The sequence below is a fragment of the Coregonus lavaretus genome, assembly GCF_964263955.1.
Source record: "Coregonus lavaretus genome assembly, chromosome: 16".
Taxonomy (NCBI): Eukaryota; Metazoa; Chordata; class Actinopteri; order Salmoniformes; family Salmonidae; genus Coregonus; species Coregonus lavaretus.
Genome location: NC_140003.1, coordinates 14,915,542 through 14,937,212, shown reverse-complemented (window position 1 = coordinate 14,937,212; position 21,671 = coordinate 14,915,542). Strand labels below are relative to the sequence as shown.

The following is a 21,671-nucleotide window of genomic DNA, read 5'->3' as shown; positions in this document are numbered from 1 at the left end:
CCACCTCCATGCTTCACGGTTGGGATGGTGTTCTTGGGGTTGTACTCATCCTTCTTCTTTCTCCAAACACGGCGAGTGGAGTTTAGACCAAAAAACTATATTTTTGTCTCATCAGACCACATGACCTTCTCCCATTCCTCCTCTGGATAATCCAGATGGTCATTGGCAAACTTCAGACGGGCCTGGACATGCGCTGGCTTGAGCAGGGGGACCTTGCGTGCGCTGCAGGATTTTAATCTGTGACGGCGTAGTGTGTTACTAATGGTTTTCTTTGAGACTGTGGTCCCAGCTCTCTTCAGGTCATTGACCAGGTCCTGCCGTGTAGTTCTGGGCTGATCCCTCACCTTCCTCATGATCATTGATGCCCCACGAGGTGAGATCTTGCATGGAGCCCCAGACCAAGGGTGATTGACCGTCATCTTGAACTTCTTCCATTTTCTAATAATTGCGCCAACAGTTGTTGCCTTCTCACCAAGCTGCTTGCCTATTGTCCTGTAGCCCATCCCAGTCTTGTGCAGGTCTACAATTTTATCCCTGATGTCCTTACACAGCTCTCTGGTCTTGGCCATTGTGGAGAGGTTGGAGTCTGTTTGATTGAGTGTGTGGACAGGTGTCTTTTATACAGGTAACGAGTTCAAACAGGTGCAGTTAATAAAGGTAATGAGTGGAGAACAGGAGGGCTTCTTAAAGAAAAACTAACAGGTCTGTGAGAGCTGGAATTCTTACTGGTTGGTAGGTGATCAAATACTTATGTCATGCAATAAAATGCAAATTAATTACTTAAAAATCATACAATGTGATTTTCTGGATTTTTGTTTTAGATTCCGTCTCTCACAGTTGAAGTGTACCTATGATAAAAATTACAGACCTCTACATGCTTTGTAAGTAGGAAAACCTGCAAAATCGGCAGTGTATCAAATACTTGTTCTCCCCACTGTATATCTGACATGGTACATGTCTTCTTTTTTTAAGACCATAACCATGTGTGTGAGGTGTATACTTTTGTTTCAAAGTAGATTTATTTAAGACTACCAGGAAACACTATGTGACCCTGATTTAGCCCACTGCAGTAAAAAGTTGCAATCTTGGTCGTTTTATAGCTAAAAGGATGAATAACTTCGCTGCTTGGAATCCAGTTTACCAATGTTCTATATTGCGTCCAGTACATAGCAACCTACTGTACTGGTAACCTGTACCTAACTAAACCAAAAAACAATCCTTCACAGGTTCCTGTTCTTCTCAGACTGGGACTCTCTGAATGGAGAGCCAGGTTTGGAGCGGGCTTACATGGATGGAACCAATCGCTATGGGATCATCAGGACTAAATTGGGCTGGCCAGCAGGGATCACACTGGATATTGATGCCAAGCGGGTGTACTGGGTTGATAGCCGCTATGACTATATTGAAACCACCACATATGATGGTCTTCATAGGTAAGCATGCCAGATATTTTCCCTACAAAAGAGCTCAAATGAGATGTTGTTTGGCCAAATGTCTGAAGACCATATGTAAGAACGGAAAACAATTCAGATCTCTGTCAAAATGGGATGGATATAGGCTTTTTATACACCAGCCTTATTTTATAATCTCCCTTTCAGGAAAACAGTGGTTCATGGAGGTGCTGTGATCCCCCACCCCTTTGGCATCAGTATGTTTGAGCACACTGTGTATTTCACTGACTGGACCAAGATGGCCGTGATGAAAGCCAACAAGTTCAGTGACACTAACCCTCAGGTGGTCTATACCACATCTCAGACCCCACATGGAGTGCAAGTGGTACACCAACTAAGACAACCATATGGTAAGCATGTCACTGATACAAATACTCCACTGATCTGTCCCACCTCTGTATGTTCTGTCAGTGACTGAGCGTGTGTGTGTTGTGTTTACAGTGGCGAACCCTTGCGGGGCAGACAGGGGCGGCTGTGAGCAGATCTGTATTCTAAGCCACAGGTCAGACAACCAAGGCTTGGGCTACCGCTGCAGGTGTCGCATGGGCTTTGACCTGCAGGCTGATGGCAAGAGATGTGTTGGTAAGACCAACACACAAACCTTGTTTAGTTTTTCACTATTTACGTTCGACTTTGTCTTTACACATTACTGTGCTGTGTCCTTTATATGTGTTCTTTATACTGTGAGTGCCAATGTGGTGTGACATAGGATGTGTTATCTGGAGGTTTATGGTGGATGTCTTCTTCTCTCTCTCTCCAGCGGTGCGGCAGTTCCTGCTCTTCTCCAGCCAGCTGGCTGTCCGAGGCATCCCCTTCAACCTGTCCTCTCAGGAGGATGTTATCCTCCCTGTCACTGGAACACCCTCCTATTTCGTCGGGGTGGACTTCAGTGCAGAAGACAATGCTATCTTCTTCTCAGACACGGCTAAAGACATAATCTACAAACAGAAAGTGGACGGCACTGGTGAGAGCATCCTGCATTTTATTTAGTTGGATTGATGACTCGATACTGTATGTAGAATTAAACAGTGAAATATTTATGTTAAATATCGTTCTATTTCTGAGTTTGTAGTTCAATTTATTAGAATGTGAAGAAATACTTTTCATTTACTATCATGGATATCTTTTATTTTATTTTTAGTTTACCATATTTACATCCTTACATAATATATTTTTAAGCAGAGATCTCAAGCATGTGATCCAGCCGAGCTTATACCACGGCAGTTAGGGGAGTGCCTTATGGAGCTGGGCAGTGCAATGGGGGAGGAAGGGAAGGAAGGAGGGAGGGAGGTAGAGAGGGATGTAGGAGTGGACAGGAGCATGGACAGCAGTGAAACTATTACGTAACATTTCAAAATCAGGCTCCAGAATGTGATAAAACAAACGCTGGGCACATAATTACTAAAAGTTGTTGAAGCTTCAATATTTGAAGAGTTTATTTCCAAAACGCTATATCCACAAATGTTTTACATTTGTGTTTTTTCATCAGAAATGATTGCTCATGGGTACCTTCATGTGTGTGTAAAATATTACTGCTCTCAGATTTTTCATTCATAGATTTTAGATGTTAATGATTTTGTAATTTTTTGCCAAATGCTATATATCCATTGTTTAGCTGGAATGGAATGTTCGTATCCTGTACATTTGACTGTGCTATGTGGTTGTCTCACCTAGATGTCTTAAGATGAATGCACTTACTTAAGTCGCTCTGGATACGAACATCTACATGAATAAAATGTCAAATGTAAAAGTTTGATCTCATATTGATCTCAAAAACAGATCTCATATTACTGTATTGAAATATTTTTTTACATTTATTTTATTATGTTGATGTTACAATTGTATCATTTGTACATTTCTTTATTAAAAATATAGTTTTTGTTACATTTGACAGTGTAAAACCTAACAGTACTACTTATTTCTCTGAGAGTGAGGTGGATATATAGCATTTAGCAAAAAAACATGATTATTTGTCTCTCTGAAATGAAACCATCAATTGATAGATTTTAAACAAATACATGTCTGTCACTGAACAACACAATGTCATGATTAGATAGTGAAAAAACACACCAATCTCTTTAATAATTTATTTAAACAATAAAAGCTCATTTCCCAACATTTCTTGAAAATGTATATATCGCGTTTTGGAATGAAACTTAATTTATCTTCCAATTTACGACTCGATAGCCCTGTAAAATAAGTTACTTATGTGGTAAATCCATGAAGAAAGAAATTCCAGAATAAAATGAAACCACAAACTGCTCTGATCAGTGGTGTTGTTTTTGCAACATAGGGTTGACCAGCCCAAGTTTTCTCTGTCAGGTCTACATAGGGCAAATGCAAGCTGACAGTCTATTTACTTAAATGTGTTCCTCTTTCATCTCTGTATTAAATGCCGCTGTCACTGCTTTGATCTGCACAGGCAGGGAGGTGCTAGCTGCCAATAGAGTGGACGGCGTGGAGGACTTGGCTTACGACTGGATTTCAAAGAACCTCTACTGGACAGACCCGCGCTACAGGAGTATTTCAGTCATGAAGCTAGCTGATCAGTCCAGGAGAGCCATCATACGCAACCTGAACAACCCCAGGTCCATCGTGGTGCACCCTGTCATTGGGTAAATACAGCTGGGCTGGGATTAAGGAGGAGGGGTCAGGGAGAGAGGCTTGGCGCCACTTCCGGCCAGACTGTCGCAACAAAAATGAGAGAGAAGGATATATAGCAGATATGATAGGGTTCTGTATCTTGTTGATGCATGAAGAGTGTTGACTTTACCGATTAATGCATGCTTTTTACAGCATAATATCCTAATTTAAATGTTTGATTCTATTAAATTAATTAATATAAATGCTAATCAGATTATATTTGTTTAAGATTAATTTAAAGCACCATAGAAAGTCAAAAGGAAACAAAGATAGTGTGAGAAATTGATCAAGTACGCCAAATGTCCCTGGGCAAGCACAATTTAGTGAGGGCATTAGCCAGAACCAGCAGGTCTCAGAGGCCCATGCTTTCATCCTGGATCCCTGCCTCTTCAGAACATGAAAAAGCATTAGCAAACGTAGCACTTATGTCTAGTCACACCTAGCATAATGCGAGAGGTACCGGCTCATTCATAGATTGCCTACGCTTTAAACCCCAAACGTGAAAAAATGAGTCTTTATTTAGTGCTAGTGGGACATTTCCAATAGCTACAAAGTCATAAGGCCTCTGGGTCCAATAGCCTAGATTAGTGCTGCATGAAGGCCGGTATTGTAGTGGACACTAAGAACTTGACTTAAACGGAAAAACCCTGTGGAGCTCTCAAATACTGTCTATATTTCTCAGTTCATAAAATATTTTGAAGTGGTCCTAAAGCCAGAGTCTACTTCGGTTGAGGTGAAAAAGACACTATAATCTTTTCCCATATAAATATATTTTCCCATATAAATGTGAGTGTTGATTAATGTATATGTTTTATTTTGGCAGGTATATTTTCTGGACCGACTGGTACCGTCCAGCGAAGATTATGAGGGCCTGGTGTGATGGGTCACACGCCCTGTCGATTGTAAACACTACACTTGGCTGGCCCAACGGCCTGGCTATCGACTGGAGGTGAGCCAAAGGTCTCAGAGCCTAGCAGGACCAAAGGAATGGCCTCAAAATACACCATTCTTCCTCTTCCAGTAATACTCCGTCAAGAAAACAAATAGCAATTTAATTCATAACAAATCAGATCCTTAGGATTGACTTTGTCACTAAATTGCAACATTGTGCCACCATGTGTATTGAGTTGACATCATGTTTTTGTTCACCCATCTAAGATCCCATTAAGCCTCTTATCAGAATGATCTTCACTAATCCTCGTGACAATATGTTTGTGCAACAGTGTTTAATAATGTCTGTCTGTTCCACTGGTCCTGTCTCCCCCCAGCTCCATGCGCCTGTACTGGGTGGATGCCTTCTTTGATAAGATCGAACACAGCACCTTTGATGGACGAAACAGGCTGTCTCTGGAGCGTATCACTCAGATGTCACATCCTTTTGGTCTCACCATCTTTGGAGGTGACTAAATTTTAACATTTTCTCATGAATTCAATTCGCATGTGGAATGGTATGCAGCACTATTCCATCAATTGTAGATAAAGCTACCCTGTTATTATTGTATAAACGCTTTCATCGTTAAAATATCATTACTACTTGTCAATCCAGCTTGATTGATGATTACCGTGTAATCTTAAACATGAGTTCACTGGTTTTGAGAGATAGAATAGCTAATGTCATAGGTTGTGCCCTGATATTATCAACGCTGGGTCTCACTTTCATGAGCATTCCTGCTCTGCCCATCCAGGTTATGCATATTTCACTGACTGGCGCCTGGGTGGGATCGTGCGTGTGCGCAAGACTGACGGGGGAGAGATGGTCATCATCAGGAGGGGAATCAGCCACATCATGCACGTCAAATCTTTCAACTCCAACTCCCAGACCGGTGAACACCTCTTTCATTGCTTTCCCTGCTGCAGTGTTTATGTTATGGAGGATAGCTATGTGGCCATCACTGTACTCATTAATGATATCCTTTGCTACCCCTCTCAGGTTCCAACTTCTGCAATAGGAATACTAACCCTAATGGAGACTGCAGCCATTTCTGCTTCCCGGCACCGGACTCCCAGAGGGCGTGTGGTTGTCCGTATGGCATGAAGCTGTCGCCCAACCAGCAGACATGTGTAGAGGACCCTTCCAACGAGCCCCCCACGCTGCAGTGCGGTGCCAACTCCTTCTCCTGCACCAACGGGAAATGTGTCCCTCAGAACTACAGATGCGACGGCGTTGACGATTGCCATGACAACAGTGATGAGGCCAACTGTGGCAGAGCTCATAGTAATGCATTTATGTTCTGTTTCAATGGAGTATACTAACTGTTAGTATGTCACTCGAGGCACTTTATTGGGGCATTAGTAATAATGTTTAGTATACTTATACTTATATTTAAGTATACTTAGAATGGCTTGTTACAGTGTTAGCAAGAAGCAAAACATTTATGTTTCATTAATCATTTTTGTTCTCTCTCAGACACCACCTGCTCACCCAGGGCATTCACCTGTGCCAACCAGCACTGTGTGCCCAGTGGTTGGCACTGCGACGGACACAACGACTGCTTGGACGGCAGTGACGAGCGGGACTGCCCCACCCAGACCCCTGGCACCTGCGCGGCCAACCAGTTCACCTGCGCCAACCACCGCTGCATCCCACACACCTGGGTGTGTGACACAGACAACGACTGTGGGGACAGCTCCGACGAGGCCAACTGCAGTGAGTCTCCTAGTCAAGGATCACTTTTATTTCCACGCATTCACTGTAGGAGTAATTCCTCTGTCGTTGACTGTCTTTTTGGGATAGACTTTCAGTCATGATGTGTTGCATCTAACTGTTAGCTCCATTGGTCTCTCTGTGTTGGCAGACCTCAGTGGTACATGCCACCCGGAACAGTTCCAGTGCCCAGACCACCGCTGTATAGGCCCCAGCTATGTGTGTGACGGTGACAGAGACTGTATGGATGGGGCTGATGAACAGGGCTGCAGTGAGTGTCTCTCTGTATTATAGCTGTCTCAACACTGTACTGTATTTAGGAACTAACACAGCTAGAAAGCACCAACAAGTGGCACATAATTTTAAGTCAATTAAATATACAGTCAACACACGCATTTACATTGGTATTTGATATTGCCTCTTATGCCATTGTTTTCATTCCATGTGTATTATACAGTACAATGACTTTGCATGTTCTGAACTGCATCCTCCATCCACACTGTTTGCAATATCTCAGCACACTATGCTGTTGTTTTTTCAGTTTACAACTGCACTCTCTATGAGTTCAAGTGTTCCAATGGACATCAGTGTATCAACTCCTACTACCGCTGTGATGGGGTCTTTGACTGTAGTGATCGCTCAGATGAGTCTGGCTGTCGTAAGTATTCAACCTCTTTGTTTTGAGTCACGAGAAAATATACTGAACAAAAATATAAACGCAACATGTAAAGTGTTGGTCCCATGTTTCATGAGCTGAAATAAAAGATCCCAGACATTTTCCATACGCACAAAAAGCTTATTTCTCTCCAATTTCTGTGCACAAATTTGTTTACATCCCTGTTACTGAGCATTTATCTTTTACCAAGATAATCCATCCACCTGACAGGTGTGGCATATCAATAAGCTGATTAAACAGCATGGTCGTTACACAGGTGCACCTTGTGCTGGGGACAATAAAAGGCCACTCTTAAAGGTGCAGTTTTGTCACAGAACACAATTCCACAGATTTTTCAAGTTTTGTGTGTGCAATTGGCATGCTGACTGCAGGAATGTCCACCAGAGCTGTTGCCAGAGAATTTAATGTTAATTTATCTACCATAAGCCGCCTCCAACGTAGTTTTAGAGAATTTGGCAGGTTGTCCAACCGGCCTCACAACCGCAGGCCACGTGTAACCACGCCAGCCCAGGACCTCCACATCCGGCTTCTTCACCTGCAGGATCGTCTGAGACCAGCCACCCGGACAGCTGATGAAACTGAGGATTATTTCTGTCTGTAATAAATCCCTTTTGTGGGGAAAAACTCATTCTGATTGGCTAAGCCTGGCTTCCCAGTGGGTGTGCCTGGCTCTCAAGTGGGTGGGCCTATGCCCTCCCAGGCCCACCCATGGCTGCACCCCTTCCCAGTCATGTGAGATCCGTAGATTAGGGACTAATGAATTTATTTCAATTGACTGATTTCCTTATATGAACTGTAACTCAGTAAAATCGTTGAAATTATTGCATTTTGCGTTTATATTTTTGTTCAGTATAGGATGACCAGTTTATCTATTTCCTTTCGAGCCCTTACCAGGTAGGAACAACCTCACTCATTGGTAAAACCTCACTCGTATAGCTTTCATTCATCCCAAACCTGCCATCCACACTAACCCTCTGAATGTGGGTAGAATGTTGCAAGAACACAATTGGAGGACAAAGTTTTTGTTGTTTGTAGTTACAAATGTAGAAAATGGGTTTCAGAAATGGTGTGTTTTAATTCGATGTCTGTCGTAAGTATTCAACCTCATTGTTTTCAGTCACAATAAAATGTAATGATCAGTTTCTATGCAGAGTTGATCAACCAACTGGTCTTGGAGCACAGCAGTTTGAGCATTACTCTTAGTGAGGTGTCATCATCTCAGAGGTTCTGTTGGGTCTTCCTCCTGAGCTTCAGCCACACTTCAGTACACTGTCTGACCTTGCCTTCTCCTGCTGTGCCCAGCCACCAGACCCCCAGGGATGTGCCACCATGAGAGTGAGTACCAGTGCCAGTCAGACGGCAGCTGTATCCCCTCTACCTGGGAGTGTGACGGCCACCCGGACTGTGAGGACGGCTCCGACGAGCACCATGTCTGCCCTCCCCGCACCTGCCCCACCTCCCTGTTCCGCTGTGACAACGGCAACTGTGTGTACCGCGGGTGGCTCTGCGATGGGGACAACGATTGCAGAGACATGAGTGACGAGAGAGACTGCCCCACGCCACCTTTCCGCTGCCCCAGCTGGCAGTGGCAGTGCCCGGGCCACAATGTGTGTGTCAACATCAGCAGGGTGTGTGACAACACCCCTGACTGTCCCAATGGTGCGGACGAGTCCCCACTCTGCAGTAAGTCATCATCTCTGCTTCTCTGCCTTTTGGGCCAGCATTCTAATAGTGTCATGTTACGAAAATCTATTTTTGTAATTTTCTAGGTTCACTTGTCACTTGAAATCAAGACATATTCTCCACGGCATTCCTGGTCACAACCAATAGAGTGCTTTAATGTTTGTGAGGAATTTTTGTTATGTGTGGAATCTTGTATTCAAATCATGCATGTGTTGATTTGGTCTGTATTAACTTAAAAGTGATCTATGATTTTCCTTTTTTGCCTTCCTCACTGCTTTCAGACGAGCCCTTGCCAGGTAGGAACAACCTCAATCATTGGTTAAACTTCACGCGTGTAGCTTTGATTCATCCCAAAACCTGCCATCCACACTAACCCTCTGAATGTGGGTAGAGTGTTGCAAGACTCAATTGGAGGATAAAAGAAAATGATTGTCTGTAGTTACAAATGTAGAAAATGTGTTTCAGAATGTACAAATGGGGTAATTTGATACAAAATAGAAAGCCTATAGATATTTTCTGGGGTGCTGTGATGATGCTCTATTTGTAGCACTGTGATTCTTTGAGCAGCTATAGTAGATGCATTCATTCTATTCATTTATCTACATTGCCTGTTACGTATGTCACCAAGGTGTTTCATTTTCTTACCGTCTGTTTTTAAGAACGACAGCTATTGACTCACTCCTCTTTTTACCCTCCTAGATCAGGAGAGCTGCACTGACAACAATGCTGGTTGTACCCACGGGTGCATCCAGGGGCCATTTGGGGCCCAGTGCACATGTCCCATGGGCTACCAGCTGAGTAATGACTCGAAGACGTGTGATGACCTGGATGAGTGTAGCCCCCCTGGGCTGTGTAGTCAGCACTGCTTCAACGAGAGAGGCTCCTTCCGCTGTCAGTGCTCAGATGGATACACTCTGGAGGCTGACCAACGCACATGCAAGGTCTCAGGTGAGGAGCAAGACGGTTTGTGTGTGTGTGTGTGTGTGTGTGTGTATGGTTAACCATAGAGTATTTAAATGGAATTTACATCTGCTGCATTAACATTTTATGCTCTTAGAAACTTTTACTCACTAGCATTTTGATACAAATGCATTTTATTTCACCAATCCATTTGGTCCACAACATACTCAATTATGTTTCCTCTAAACATAATTGGCCTAATTTCAAAATGAGACACATCTTCCGTCTGTGGATTAAGTCCAGTCGACAGACAGAGATACAGTACATCTGATTGGCCCACACAGACATGATAAACTGTCCAGTGGCTGGATAGGACAGGACAGGACACAAATGATCAAAATGGAGCCGGTGTTGGCCTCAGACTGCCGGGCGGACAGACGCACTCTCTCTCTTCTCCATTCTCTCTCCACTCTGCTCTGATTTCCCAAGATAAGACAAATAACATATATGCCACTCACTGACTCTCTCTTTAGGTAATTAGGACATAATCAGCAACAAAGGGCTTGTTTATGAGTAGTACACCTGACATGAGCCCATCTACTGACAGATAACCTGCTAAAAAGCCCTGTAATTCAATCTGCCATTGTTCTCAACAAAGCTGCATTGATCCCCTGCTGTGGATATCTGAGGAGCTCTGTCTATCATGTTTTGTAGTTTGGGAAGTCCTCTGTAGAATGTTCTATAGCTGATGAGGAGTCTCATTTGAATTATAATGCACAGGTGAGAAGAGGATGGTTTCTGTTCACAGGTTCACGTGAGGCTTTCCTGTTAGTTGCCAGCCGAAATCAGATTGTGTCCGATGACATAACCACTCAGCCCAATGTGATCCGGTCGCTGGTCCGCGATGGACGAAACATTGTGGCCCTGGACTTTGACTCAGTGACTGACCGTGTGTACTGGTCTGACACCAGCCAGGACAGAATATGGAGTGCTCACAAAAATGGCACTGACCGGGCCGTGGTGAGTACTGATTACTGACTGTCCTTCCATTTCCCACAAAACAAGATTATCTATTTTTTTATATTCTCTACTCAGGATAATGACCTCCAATCACTTAAACCTGTGTTTTGATTTGACAGGTTTTTGACAGTGGAGTGACAGTGACAGAGAGTCTGGCAGTGGACTGGGTGGGCAGGAACCTCTACTGGACTGACTATGTTCTGGAGACCATCGAGGTGTCCAAACTGGACGGCACCCACAGGACTGTCTTGGTCAGTGAGAACGTGACCAATCCCAGAGCCCTGGTGCTGGACCCAAGGGACAGGTGAGGCTCATTTACAGTAGACATACAGACTGGCAGAGTAGAGGACACATTTGAAATACAATAAAACAAATGTAATCGATTGTAACTATAACAGTTGATCTATTGTGCAGTGCTCACCTCATGTTCTGGACAGACTGGGGGAGGAACCCTCGCATTGAGAAGGCCAGCATGGATGGAAAGATGAGGACAACCATCATAAGCAACAAACTGTACTGGCCCAACGGCCTAACCATTGACTATCCCAACAATCTGCTCTACTTCGCTGATGCCTACCTGGATTTTATTGACTACTGTGATTACAATGGCAACAACAGGAAACAAGTTCTGGCCAGCGATTTGGTAAGGATACATTGCATTTTCTATGGATTTTTCTTTACATTGATATAATTGATATAGATTAAACTAGGGAAACATTAGCATTGCATACAGAACATAATTTACCGATTTACCATTTGTGTGGAATATGATCAATAAAATGCACTTCTTGTCTTTTGCTGCCCTCAATAAAAAGGTACTGCAACATCCCCACGCAATTACCATTTTTGAGGATTTTGTGTATTGGACCGACAGATACATCAACCGTGTGATCCGAGCCCATAAGTGGCACGGGGAGAACCAGACAGTGATGCTCTACAACCTCCCTCAGCCCATGGGCCTGGTGGCAGTACACCCGGCTAGGCAGCCTGCAGGTAGGACAGGGACTCACCACTTATCAATAACCTTCGATGACATATGGCAGGCCAACTAAAAATAAGTCTTAGACATGGTGATATCATAAGCTAGTATTGCCACAGTACACTATTGCCATTGTATTTTAAATGACATTTCAGAAAGGATACTGAACACTGTTGATTTTTTTTATTGTTTGTGTGTGTGTTATTGGATCTGTGTGCAGGTGAAAACCACTGCTTGAGGAGGCTCTGTACTCATATCTGCCTGCTCTCGGCCATGGGGCCCAGCTTCTACTCCTGCGCCTGCCCGTCAGGCTGGACCCTGGCTGCAGACAATTTCACCTGTGCCAGAGGTAGGCTCCATGCCAACCTGAGGGAAACACTCATCACTCACAGTTTAATTAAAAAGGAAGTGAGGTCAGATGGAACAGATAGATTGTAATTCTCATAACGCATAAAGCATGTATTAATGGAGTAGGTATTGGTATGAATGCTTAAAACCTACAAACAGAGAGCTGCTGTTTTGCAAACATATTTATTTGGGCATATCCAGGTCTCAGTTGGTAAAATAAGAAATCTCCTTGAACGCTGGACTCATATTTTAGAGTCTAAGGACTTGTCAACAGTATCCCATTTTAAATTCTGTTGTAAAATCCCTTTCCAGAGGTAAATATTGAGGATCATTAAAGTGTGACTAAGGTTTCAAGAAGACAAGGGACCTTTAATGTGAAATCCAGAGAGTCCTTTTTAGGTCAACAGCGTAACCCATCTCAGGTTTTAGGGCTTGAGCTTTTTCTTGCCATGCAGAACACATTCACCCCTGAGCGGTGAATGATTACCCAAGAATGAAAATGCCCCCGAGCTATCCATTGATTCTAATCTCTGATGACAACGCAAATCAGACTGTGGAACAAGCTTATACCAGCCCATCTGAACCCCCTCCCCTTTCAACCTTCTTTCAACATACTGTGGTATTTTACCTGTTTTGAAAAACGAAATCAGTGCCCAATAGGCTGTATGTCCAATAGGCTATATGTCCATTCAGAGCCACCATGTTTTTGGTGATGAATACTTTTGTTTTCCTGCAGTTGAGGATCCTTTCTTGGTGGTGGTGAGAGACAGTGTCATCTACGGCATTTCCTTGAACCCGGACGACAAGAGCAACGATGCCATGGTCCCTGTTGCTGGACTTCAGAATGGATATGATGTGGACTTTGATGACATTGAGCGGACCATCTATTGGGTGGAGCACCCGGTACGTGTGAGCACTGTCCACACACTTTTTTCATTTACATTTTAGTCATTTAGCAGACGCTCTTATCCAGAGCGACTTACAGTTAGTGAGTGCATACATTATTATGTATTTTTTCATACCCCCCGTGGGAATCGAACCCACAACCCTGGCGTTGCAAACGCCATGCTCTACCAACTGAGCTACATCCCTGCCGGCCATTCCCTCCCCTACCCTAGACGACACTGGGCCAATTGTGCGCCGCCCCATGGGTCTCCCAGTCGCGGCCGGCTACGACAGAGCCTGGATTCGAACCAGGATCTCTAGTGGCGCCACTCGGGAGACACACAAACAGAGACCTGAAGTGATACTACTCTACTGTCCCTAGGCTCTGACCAACCGTGTCCTTTCCCCTCTGTAGGGTGAGATCCACAGGGTAAAGTCGGACGGTACCAACAGGACAGAGTTTGCCCCTGCAGCCATTCTGGGTTCCCCTGTGGGCCTGGCCCTGGACTGGATGACAGAGAACCTGTACTACACCAACCCAGCCACCCAGTCTATTGAGGTTAGCTGAAACATCCATGCTCCTATAGATCATAACAATGCAGTTATTTCTGAAAATGAGTGGTACACTACTGACAGTGAACATCGTATTTAGAAAATAAAGTAGTTATCTTCGTTGGTTTCCCTCTGTCAGGGGTATATCTGATATGTGTGGCATGTGTGTGTTTTGTCAGGTTTTGAGGCTGAGAGGGGAGGTGCAGTACAGAAAGACTCTAATCACCAATAATGGCTCCCCGACTGGCGCAGGCATTCCGGTTGGCATTGCTGTGGACCCGGCACGTGGGTAAGCCCCATTTAACACTGCTGTGACACGGCTGCTCATCCCCACAGTCACTGACCCCCTTCAGCCTGCCTGCCTGACTGCCATCTGCTCCACCCCCAGAGAGAGACCTAGCACTGTTACTGTATACAACATAACACTATACACTCGAACAAGCCACCACCAGGCAAACAGTGCACATGTCAACTATTCACCGTCAGCAAATCAAATGTGTATTGGAATAATTAAGACAGATAGATTTCTTCTCTCTGAATCTCACACATGGATTTTGATTGAATCTGTTGTAGATGTTCTCATATGAGGTGATTGAGATGCTGAGGGGCTGTATTCATAGCTGTGTCTCTCTCTGTTAGGAAACTGTACTGGACAGACCAGGGCACAGAGAGTGGCATCCCTGCTAAGGTGGCGGCTGCAGACATGGACGGCTCCAACCCTGTCACCCTGTTCACCAACAACCTGGATCACGTGGAGTTCATTACTGTGGACATCAGAGAGAACAAGCTGTACTGGGCTGTCACAGGCACCGGAATGGTGGGTCATCATCTCTCCCTCAACCACTATGCCTGCGTCTCAAATGCCACCCTATATAGTTCACTACTTTTGATCAGGGCCCATAGAGCCGATTAAAGTGCACTAAATAGGGAATGGGGTGCTCTATGGTCCCAATGATTCATATGTGGCTGATTCTAACAAAATACCCTTATGTAGTCCACCTCATTGCTTATTATTCATATATTTTACATGTTAAATCTGGTATTAAGGGCAGTCTTGATGTTATTAAAACCCCACAGATTGAGCGTGGCGACCCAGATGGGACTAATCGCATCACAATAGTGACAGGCTTGTCCCATCCCTGGGGCGTTGCTGTTCATGAGAGCTTCCTGTACTTCACTGACCGGGACTTTGAGGTGATAGAGCGCGTGGACAAGGCCACCGGGGCTAACAAGGTGGTGCTGCGGGACAACGTGTCTGGACTGAGAGTACTGAAGGTGCACTACAGGGAGAGTGAGTATCTGAGCGACCTTATGGTACACAGCCAAGCAAATATGAACCCCACTCCATTGAGGTTGATTGAGACTGAAACGTTCATGAAGATATATGAACTTTTTGGAAGCATCAAGATTACCAGTGTACTGGAGTTTTCTTTTTATTGTGTTGAGTGTTTAATCAGTATGCATACATACATATTTTGTCTGTTATGCTTTTTTTGGTAAAGATATAGCATTGCTGAATTATGGCATTGCTTTGGTCTTTTTGATAGCTGTTGGGTAATTATGTGGGAGATGGAGTGGAGTATTAAGATGACCAGTTCCTCTTCCCTTATAAGGAACACTGGGCATTGTGTATGGAACAAGCAGTGTCCCCTAAAACAGAGCAGACCCAGCAAACCAAAATTGGTTCTGTGAAAGTTCCCAGAACGTTCGTGAGGTCATGCCAAATGTTCTCATAACACAAAAACTGTCCAGTTGTGCGGATGATTCTACATTGTTTCTTTTATGGTGCAAAAAACATTCACCTGATGTTAGAAGAATGGTCCCAGAACATATTTTGTCTGTTCTTTTAGGTTCCCAGAATGTTTTATTAGGTTGTGGGAACAGTCTGGTGGGAACTGAGCATATTTTGTGTTCTGGGAACCTATCTCTTCTAATGTTCTGGAAACCTTTAAAGAACTCAGAAAGCCTGTTTTGTTAACATTCTTGCAACATCAAAGGAATGTGTTGTGCATCCTGATACAAACATTTTCTGAATATCAGCACAACAGGACAGTTTAAGTGTTTTGGGAACCTATCTCTTGTCACATCCCCACTATGTTCCCACAACCTAAAGAAATGTTTTAGGAATTTATAAAGAACATAAAAAGGTGTTCTGGGAATGTTCTTGCAACATCAGGTAAATGTTTTTTGCACCCTAAAAGAAACATTGTATAATCATCCGCACAACTGGACAGTTTTTGTGTTTTAGGAACATATATTTTGTGATGTCCCCACAATGTTCCCACCAGACTGTTCCCACAACCTAATAAAACATTATAGGAACCGTTAAGAGCAGACAAAATGTGTTCTGGGAACGTTCTTGTAATATCAGGTGAATGTTTTTTGCACCCTAAAAGAAACATTGTTTTAATCATCCGCACAACTGGACCGTTTTTGGTGTTTTGGGAACATATATTTTGTGATGTCCCCACAATGTTCCACGAGACTATTCCCACAACCTAATGAAACATTCGGTGAACCTTTTAAAGAACAGACAAAATGTGTTCTGGGAACATTCTTGCAACATCAGGCGAATGTTTTATACAGACATTGTATAAACATCAGCACGACTGGACAGTTTTTGTGTTATAAGAACATTTGCTGCAACCTAGCGAATGTTCGGGGAACTTTCACAGAACCAAAATATTATTGGTACATTATTACATTTGTGGAATGTTCTGTGGTGTTTGTTACAGATGTTGTGCACAACATTTTTGTGAATATTAGGAGAACATTCCAAGGATATTTCATTTGAAAAATGTTTTGAAGAAAATACAGATTTTGTTATCAAAACATTATTTGAATGTTTTTGGGATGTTATCATCCTAATGTTAGATACAACTCTAACTAAAACTTAATGGGAATCAAAGCTAATGTTCTGGGAATGTTCCCAGTTTGCTGGGGATACTGTAAGTGACATAGTTTCTGGGAATAGATCAAGCCTTGAGCCTGATTTGGCAACGATGTATCAAAATGGTGTTTGCACCAGATTCTTCCAGTGACGGCTCAGAAATTAGGCACAGGTTATCTCAGTTCCAGGATTGTAATTTGTAACATAGTTCAGTCTCATTTTGAAAAGTTCCTGACCACCCTTGTTGTCCTTGACCTAGGACTTTTAGAAATTCTTAATGGATGTGTAGCTCTATTTGTGCAGACTCCTGTTTTATATGAATGACGTGTTCTAATCCACCATGTGGTCTGCCTCTGCAGTCTCGGCTGGTACCTCCAACGGTTGCAGCAACAACATGGGTGTGTGTGAGCACCTGTGTCTACCGCGGCCCGGAGGCCTGTATACCTGTGCCTGTGCTACAGGCTTCAAGCTCAGCGTTGACAACAGAACCTGTGCTCCATACCAGTCCTACGTGGTCATCTCCATGCTGTCTGCCCTCAAAGGCTTCAGTCTGGAGGGAGCTGACCACTCTGAGGCCATGGTGCCAGTGGCTGGGAGAGGTGGGTGTTGTTCAGATGTAAAGCTACGGCTGCAGCCTTTTCATTAGTAGAGGAAAAACAATACAACATCAATGCCCATGTTTATGTTTAACCTCTCTGGTTGCGTCGTGTAGGACGTAACGCTCTACATGTGGACGTCCACATGCCCTCTGGGTTCCTCTACTGGTGTGACTTCAGCAGCACCGTGACGTCTCAGAATGGGATCCGCCGGATCAAGCCTGATGGAGCAGGATTCCGCAGTGTGGTCACATCTGGAATCGGACGCAACGGGATACGAGGCATCGCCGTGGACTGGGCTGCAGGTAGGGAATCAGCTTTGGGTTCATGTTCAGAGAGCTCAGTTGGAAAGTGTTTAAATGATGCCAGCAGGTAGAGAAAGTAAAGGTCAGCCAGCAGTAGGTATCCAGGGATACTGTGAGTCCCCCAGGCCTGGCCTGTACAGTTAGGGTGCGTCCCAAATGGCACCCTATTCCCTATATAGTGTACTTTAACACAGGGTCTGACTCCAGAAAGCAGTCTGGATTATTCTCAGTCAGGTGACTAGAAAGAAGTGAGGACAGGAATGGAGAGTACTTTAAATGATTCAGTGAATGATTCAGTTTATGGGTATACTAAACAAAGGCTGGTTTCCCAGACCCTGGAAATGTAGTCCAGGAATAGGCTTAATCTGGGTCTAGGAAACCAGCCCCAGGTGACTATTCAAATTAGCAGATTTACTCTGTCCCTACACAAGATCGGCATTACCAGATGCTTTTCCTAGATCATCTAATCTCCATTACCCTTTTACTTATATATGTCAATTTGGCTGTGCTTTTCAGGGAACCTCTATTTCACCAATGCTTTCCTGACTGAGACATATGTGGAGGTTCTGCGCTTAAACACAACTTTCCGACGTGTGCTGTTGAAGACTCAAGTGGACATGCCACGCCACATCGTGGTGGACCCTAAAAACAGATACCTGTTCTGGGCAGATTACGGACAGAACCCCAAGATTGAGCGAGCTCTGCTGGACGGGACCAACCGCACTGTGCTGGTGTCGTCTGGAATTATAACCCCACGAGGTCTGGCTCTGGACTACCAGACTGGATATGTCTACTGGGTTGATGACTCTCTGGATATGATAGCCCGGGTCAACCCTCAGGGGGGAGAGACAGAGATAGTCAGGTACGGGAGCCGCTACCCAACTCCCTATGGCATCACTGTGTTTGAGACTAGCATCATCTGGGTGGACAGGAACCTGAAGAAGGTGTTCCAGGCCAGTAAGGAGCCTGGCAGTACAGAGCAGCCTACAGTCATCAGAGACAACATCAACATGCTGAGAGACGTGACCATCTACGACCAGCGCACCCAGCCCAGCTCGGCCCAGCAGCTCAACAACAACCCCTGCCTGGAGACCAATGGGGGCTGTGCCCACTTCTGCTTCGCCCTCCCCGGGAGCCAGACCAAGAAGTGTGGCTGTGCCTTTGGGAACCTGGGGGCGGACAACGCGGGCTGTGTGGTGTCGCGAGATGATTACCTCATCTATACGACAGAGAGCACGGTGCGGAGTCTGCGTCTGGACCCGGACGACCATGCACTGCCCTTCCCTGTGGTCAATGTTCCCCGCACCTCCGTGGCCCTGGACTTTGACCGCACAGACAATAGGATCTACTTCACCCAGAGCTCAGGGGCTGGGAGCAGCAAGATTAGCTACATCAGTCTGTCTTCTCCCACCTCGCCTCCTGTAGTGGTGGCTTCAGGTAAGATACCTAACAACTAGATTTGTTCCATTACATTGCAACATCAGACTGGAATCATCAGGTTTCAGCTTTTTTGGCTATATGCTGATTGCAGTGGTGTGTTTTGTGTCCATGCAGATCTAGGAGCTCCTGATGGTATTGCCTATGACTGGACCAATAAAAGGATTTACTACAGTGACTACATCAACCAGACTATCAGCTCCATGGCAGTGGATGGGACGCAGAGATCCATCATCGCCCGTGTGCCCCGGCCTAGAGCCATCATGCTGGATCCCTGCAGGGGGTAAGACCAGAAATGCCAAGAATGCTGATACTGTTTCAGTCCTTCTGTAATGATAACAAGAGCTCTCACTCAATATCTTCAATAGATATTCAGCATGTGTTGAATCTATTCTATTTCCATGTCATACAGGTATATGTACTGGACAGACTGGGGGACCAATGCAAAGATTGAACGTGCTACTTTGGGAGGGAACTTCAGGACAGAGATTGTAAACAGCAGTCTAGTGTGGCCCAATGGACTGACCCTGGACTATGAAGAGCAGAGACTGTACTGGGCAGACGCCAGCCTGTAAGACCCTCTTATAATAGTACATTCTTCTCACAAGTCAATCATTGTCAGATTGTATTGATGATAATGATATATGCTGCTTTTGGTTATCAGACAGAAGATTGAGCGCTGCTCTCTCACTGGGGCCAATCGGGAGGTCATCGTCAGCACAGCCATTTACCCCTTTGCCATGACCATGTATGGCCAGTACATTTACTGGACTGACTGGAACACACGCAGTATCTACCGGGCTAACAAGCACGATGGGTCTGACCAGAGGGTGATGACCCAGAACCTTCCATCCAGGCCCATGGACCTCCATGTGCTAGCCAGCAACAAGCAGCAACAGTGCAACAGCCCCTGTCAACAGTTCAACGGAGGCTGCAGTCACATCTGTACCCCAGGTACTAGCAGTTAGGCCCTATTTTAACCCTCAAGTTTCCTGATCAAATAGAAGCAGGCTGTAGCTTCGTAGCTAAATGTAGGGGTTGGACCAAGCTTAATTTGAAAATGTAATCTTCTCTAGCATCATATTGTTTTGATGTGAGTTGGGCTATCATACGCCTCTGTCATACCCCCCATCCGTCTGATGCCTGTCCCCCTGCCCCTCTCCTCAGGGCCCCAGGGTGCTGAGTGTCAGTGTCCCTCAGAGGGTCGATGGTACCTGGCCGACAACAAGCACTGTATCCCTGACAACGGGACCCGCTGCCAGGCAGGCCAGTTCACCTGTATGAATGGACGCTGTATCCGTGCTCAGTGGAAGTGTGACAATGACAATGACTGTGGGGACGGAAGCGACGAGCTAGAGAGAGTCTGTGGTATGGTGCTTAGTGGCCCCAAGTAGTGCCTGTTTTGTTGAATGTTGTTTGTCTCGTCTATCTAGAAATATCTTTCTTTAATATATTTTTTGATTTGTCTTGAATGTGATTGTGATTACAGCTGATAATTATTTATTTATCCCTATATCTGTTCTGTCCTTCTCTTAACCGTCTCTAAAATGCTGCCTCTAACCAGATTTCTGTTTCTCACTGCAACAACTATTTTTCAGGATCCAAGAATGATTTCCAACCTTTTGGTGTGTATGCTTGCAAATCACTAATCTAATGTAGCTATTTAGTAATGCTTGTTTTCTTCTACCAACCCCATCCTAAACTAATAAATTCATCTACTTATCTTATGTCTTGCATGCAGTCCAAGTTCAAATGGCAGCAGCCTTTATTGCCTTGTCAGGTAATTCTCAATCTTGTACACCTGCTCATCTTCACCTGGACCTGTATGTATCAATCGTCTCAGAGTGATACTGATCTAGGATCATGTTCCCCCTGTCCATGTAATCTTATTCGTTGTGATCTAAAAGGCAACTGATCCTAAATCAGCACTCCTACTCTGAGATGCTTGCCCCTTGTCTCGCTGTCCATTGGCTAGATCTCTGATGATGGTGTTTTTGGTTATTTGATTGGCAGCCTTCCACACTTGCGAGCCCACTGTGTTCACCTGTGGGAACGGTCGCTGTGTGCCCTACCACTACCGCTGTGACCACTACAACGACTGTGGGGACAACAGTGATGAGATAGGCTGCCTGTTCAGGTTGTGCGACCCCAACACTGAGTTCCCCTGCAACAACGGACGCTGCATCGCTAAGGACTACGTCTGCAACGGCATCAACAATTGCTTTGACAACGGTACTTCAGACGAACAAAACTGCCGTAAGTCTACACAGCAGGACTTGGTTTCAGGTCAAAAGTTAAAAGATCAGTTCATAAGGATTAGAGACTTTGCAGTGTGGTGAAATAATTGATTTTGATGTGTGACACGAGATGATAACACCTCTTCTTGTCATGTATCTCAGCGGAGCGAACATGTCCGCCAGAACACACCAAGTGTACATCCACCAACATCTGCATCCCCCGCTCCTACCTGTGTGACGGGGACAATGACTGTGGGGACATGAGTGACGAGAGCCCTGTACACTGCGGTGAGTCCCCCAGGCCTGGCCTGTACGGTTAGGGTGCGTCCCAAATGGCACCCTATTCCCTATATAGTGTCCTACTTTTGAACAAGGCCCACATATAGGGCTCTGGTCAAAAGAAGTGTGAAAAAAAAGTCTGAAAA

At 44.7% G+C, this 21,671-nt stretch overlaps 1 protein-coding gene across 1 annotated transcript in view; it reads left to right on the top strand.

The window, feature by feature from the left end:
- Positions 1–21,671, top strand: part of LOC311143974 (low-density lipoprotein receptor-related protein 2-like) — a gene marked incomplete at its 5' end in the record, with an annotated part of 57,182 nt that overhangs the window by 15,953 nt on the left and 19,558 nt on the right. Inside the window, 36 exons of the mRNA XM_084179883.1 lie at positions 1,227–1,433; positions 1,599–1,801; positions 1,893–2,033; positions 2,212–2,415; positions 3,874–4,066; positions 4,918–5,043; positions 5,363–5,493; positions 5,780–5,917; positions 6,025–6,309; positions 6,502–6,741; positions 6,890–7,009; positions 7,280–7,396; positions 8,717–9,097; positions 9,379–9,393; positions 9,797–10,045; positions 10,806–11,017; positions 11,137–11,321; positions 11,432–11,660; positions 11,833–12,010; positions 12,217–12,345; positions 13,081–13,247; positions 13,645–13,788; positions 13,961–14,070; positions 14,421–14,598; positions 14,859–15,072; positions 17,031–17,270; positions 17,384–17,572; positions 18,089–19,009; positions 19,127–19,292; positions 19,422–19,580; positions 19,674–19,963; positions 20,177–20,377; positions 20,608–20,634; positions 20,751–20,789; positions 21,023–21,265; positions 21,409–21,534. Coding sequence (XP_084036009.1) covers positions 1,227–1,433; positions 1,599–1,801; positions 1,893–2,033; positions 2,212–2,415; positions 3,874–4,066; positions 4,918–5,043; positions 5,363–5,493; positions 5,780–5,917; positions 6,025–6,309; positions 6,502–6,741; positions 6,890–7,009; positions 7,280–7,396; positions 8,717–9,097; positions 9,379–9,393; positions 9,797–10,045; positions 10,806–11,017; positions 11,137–11,321; positions 11,432–11,660; positions 11,833–12,010; positions 12,217–12,345; positions 13,081–13,247; positions 13,645–13,788; positions 13,961–14,070; positions 14,421–14,598; positions 14,859–15,072; positions 17,031–17,270; positions 17,384–17,572; positions 18,089–19,009; positions 19,127–19,292; positions 19,422–19,580; positions 19,674–19,963; positions 20,177–20,377; positions 20,608–20,634; positions 20,751–20,789; positions 21,023–21,265; positions 21,409–21,534 — 7,097 coding nt within the window. The remainder of the gene's footprint in view (positions 1–1,226; positions 1,434–1,598; positions 1,802–1,892; positions 2,034–2,211; positions 2,416–3,873; positions 4,067–4,917; positions 5,044–5,362; positions 5,494–5,779; positions 5,918–6,024; positions 6,310–6,501; positions 6,742–6,889; positions 7,010–7,279; positions 7,397–8,716; positions 9,098–9,378; positions 9,394–9,796; positions 10,046–10,805; positions 11,018–11,136; positions 11,322–11,431; positions 11,661–11,832; positions 12,011–12,216; positions 12,346–13,080; positions 13,248–13,644; positions 13,789–13,960; positions 14,071–14,420; positions 14,599–14,858; positions 15,073–17,030; positions 17,271–17,383; positions 17,573–18,088; positions 19,010–19,126; positions 19,293–19,421; positions 19,581–19,673; positions 19,964–20,176; positions 20,378–20,607; positions 20,635–20,750; positions 20,790–21,022; positions 21,266–21,408; positions 21,535–21,671) is intronic.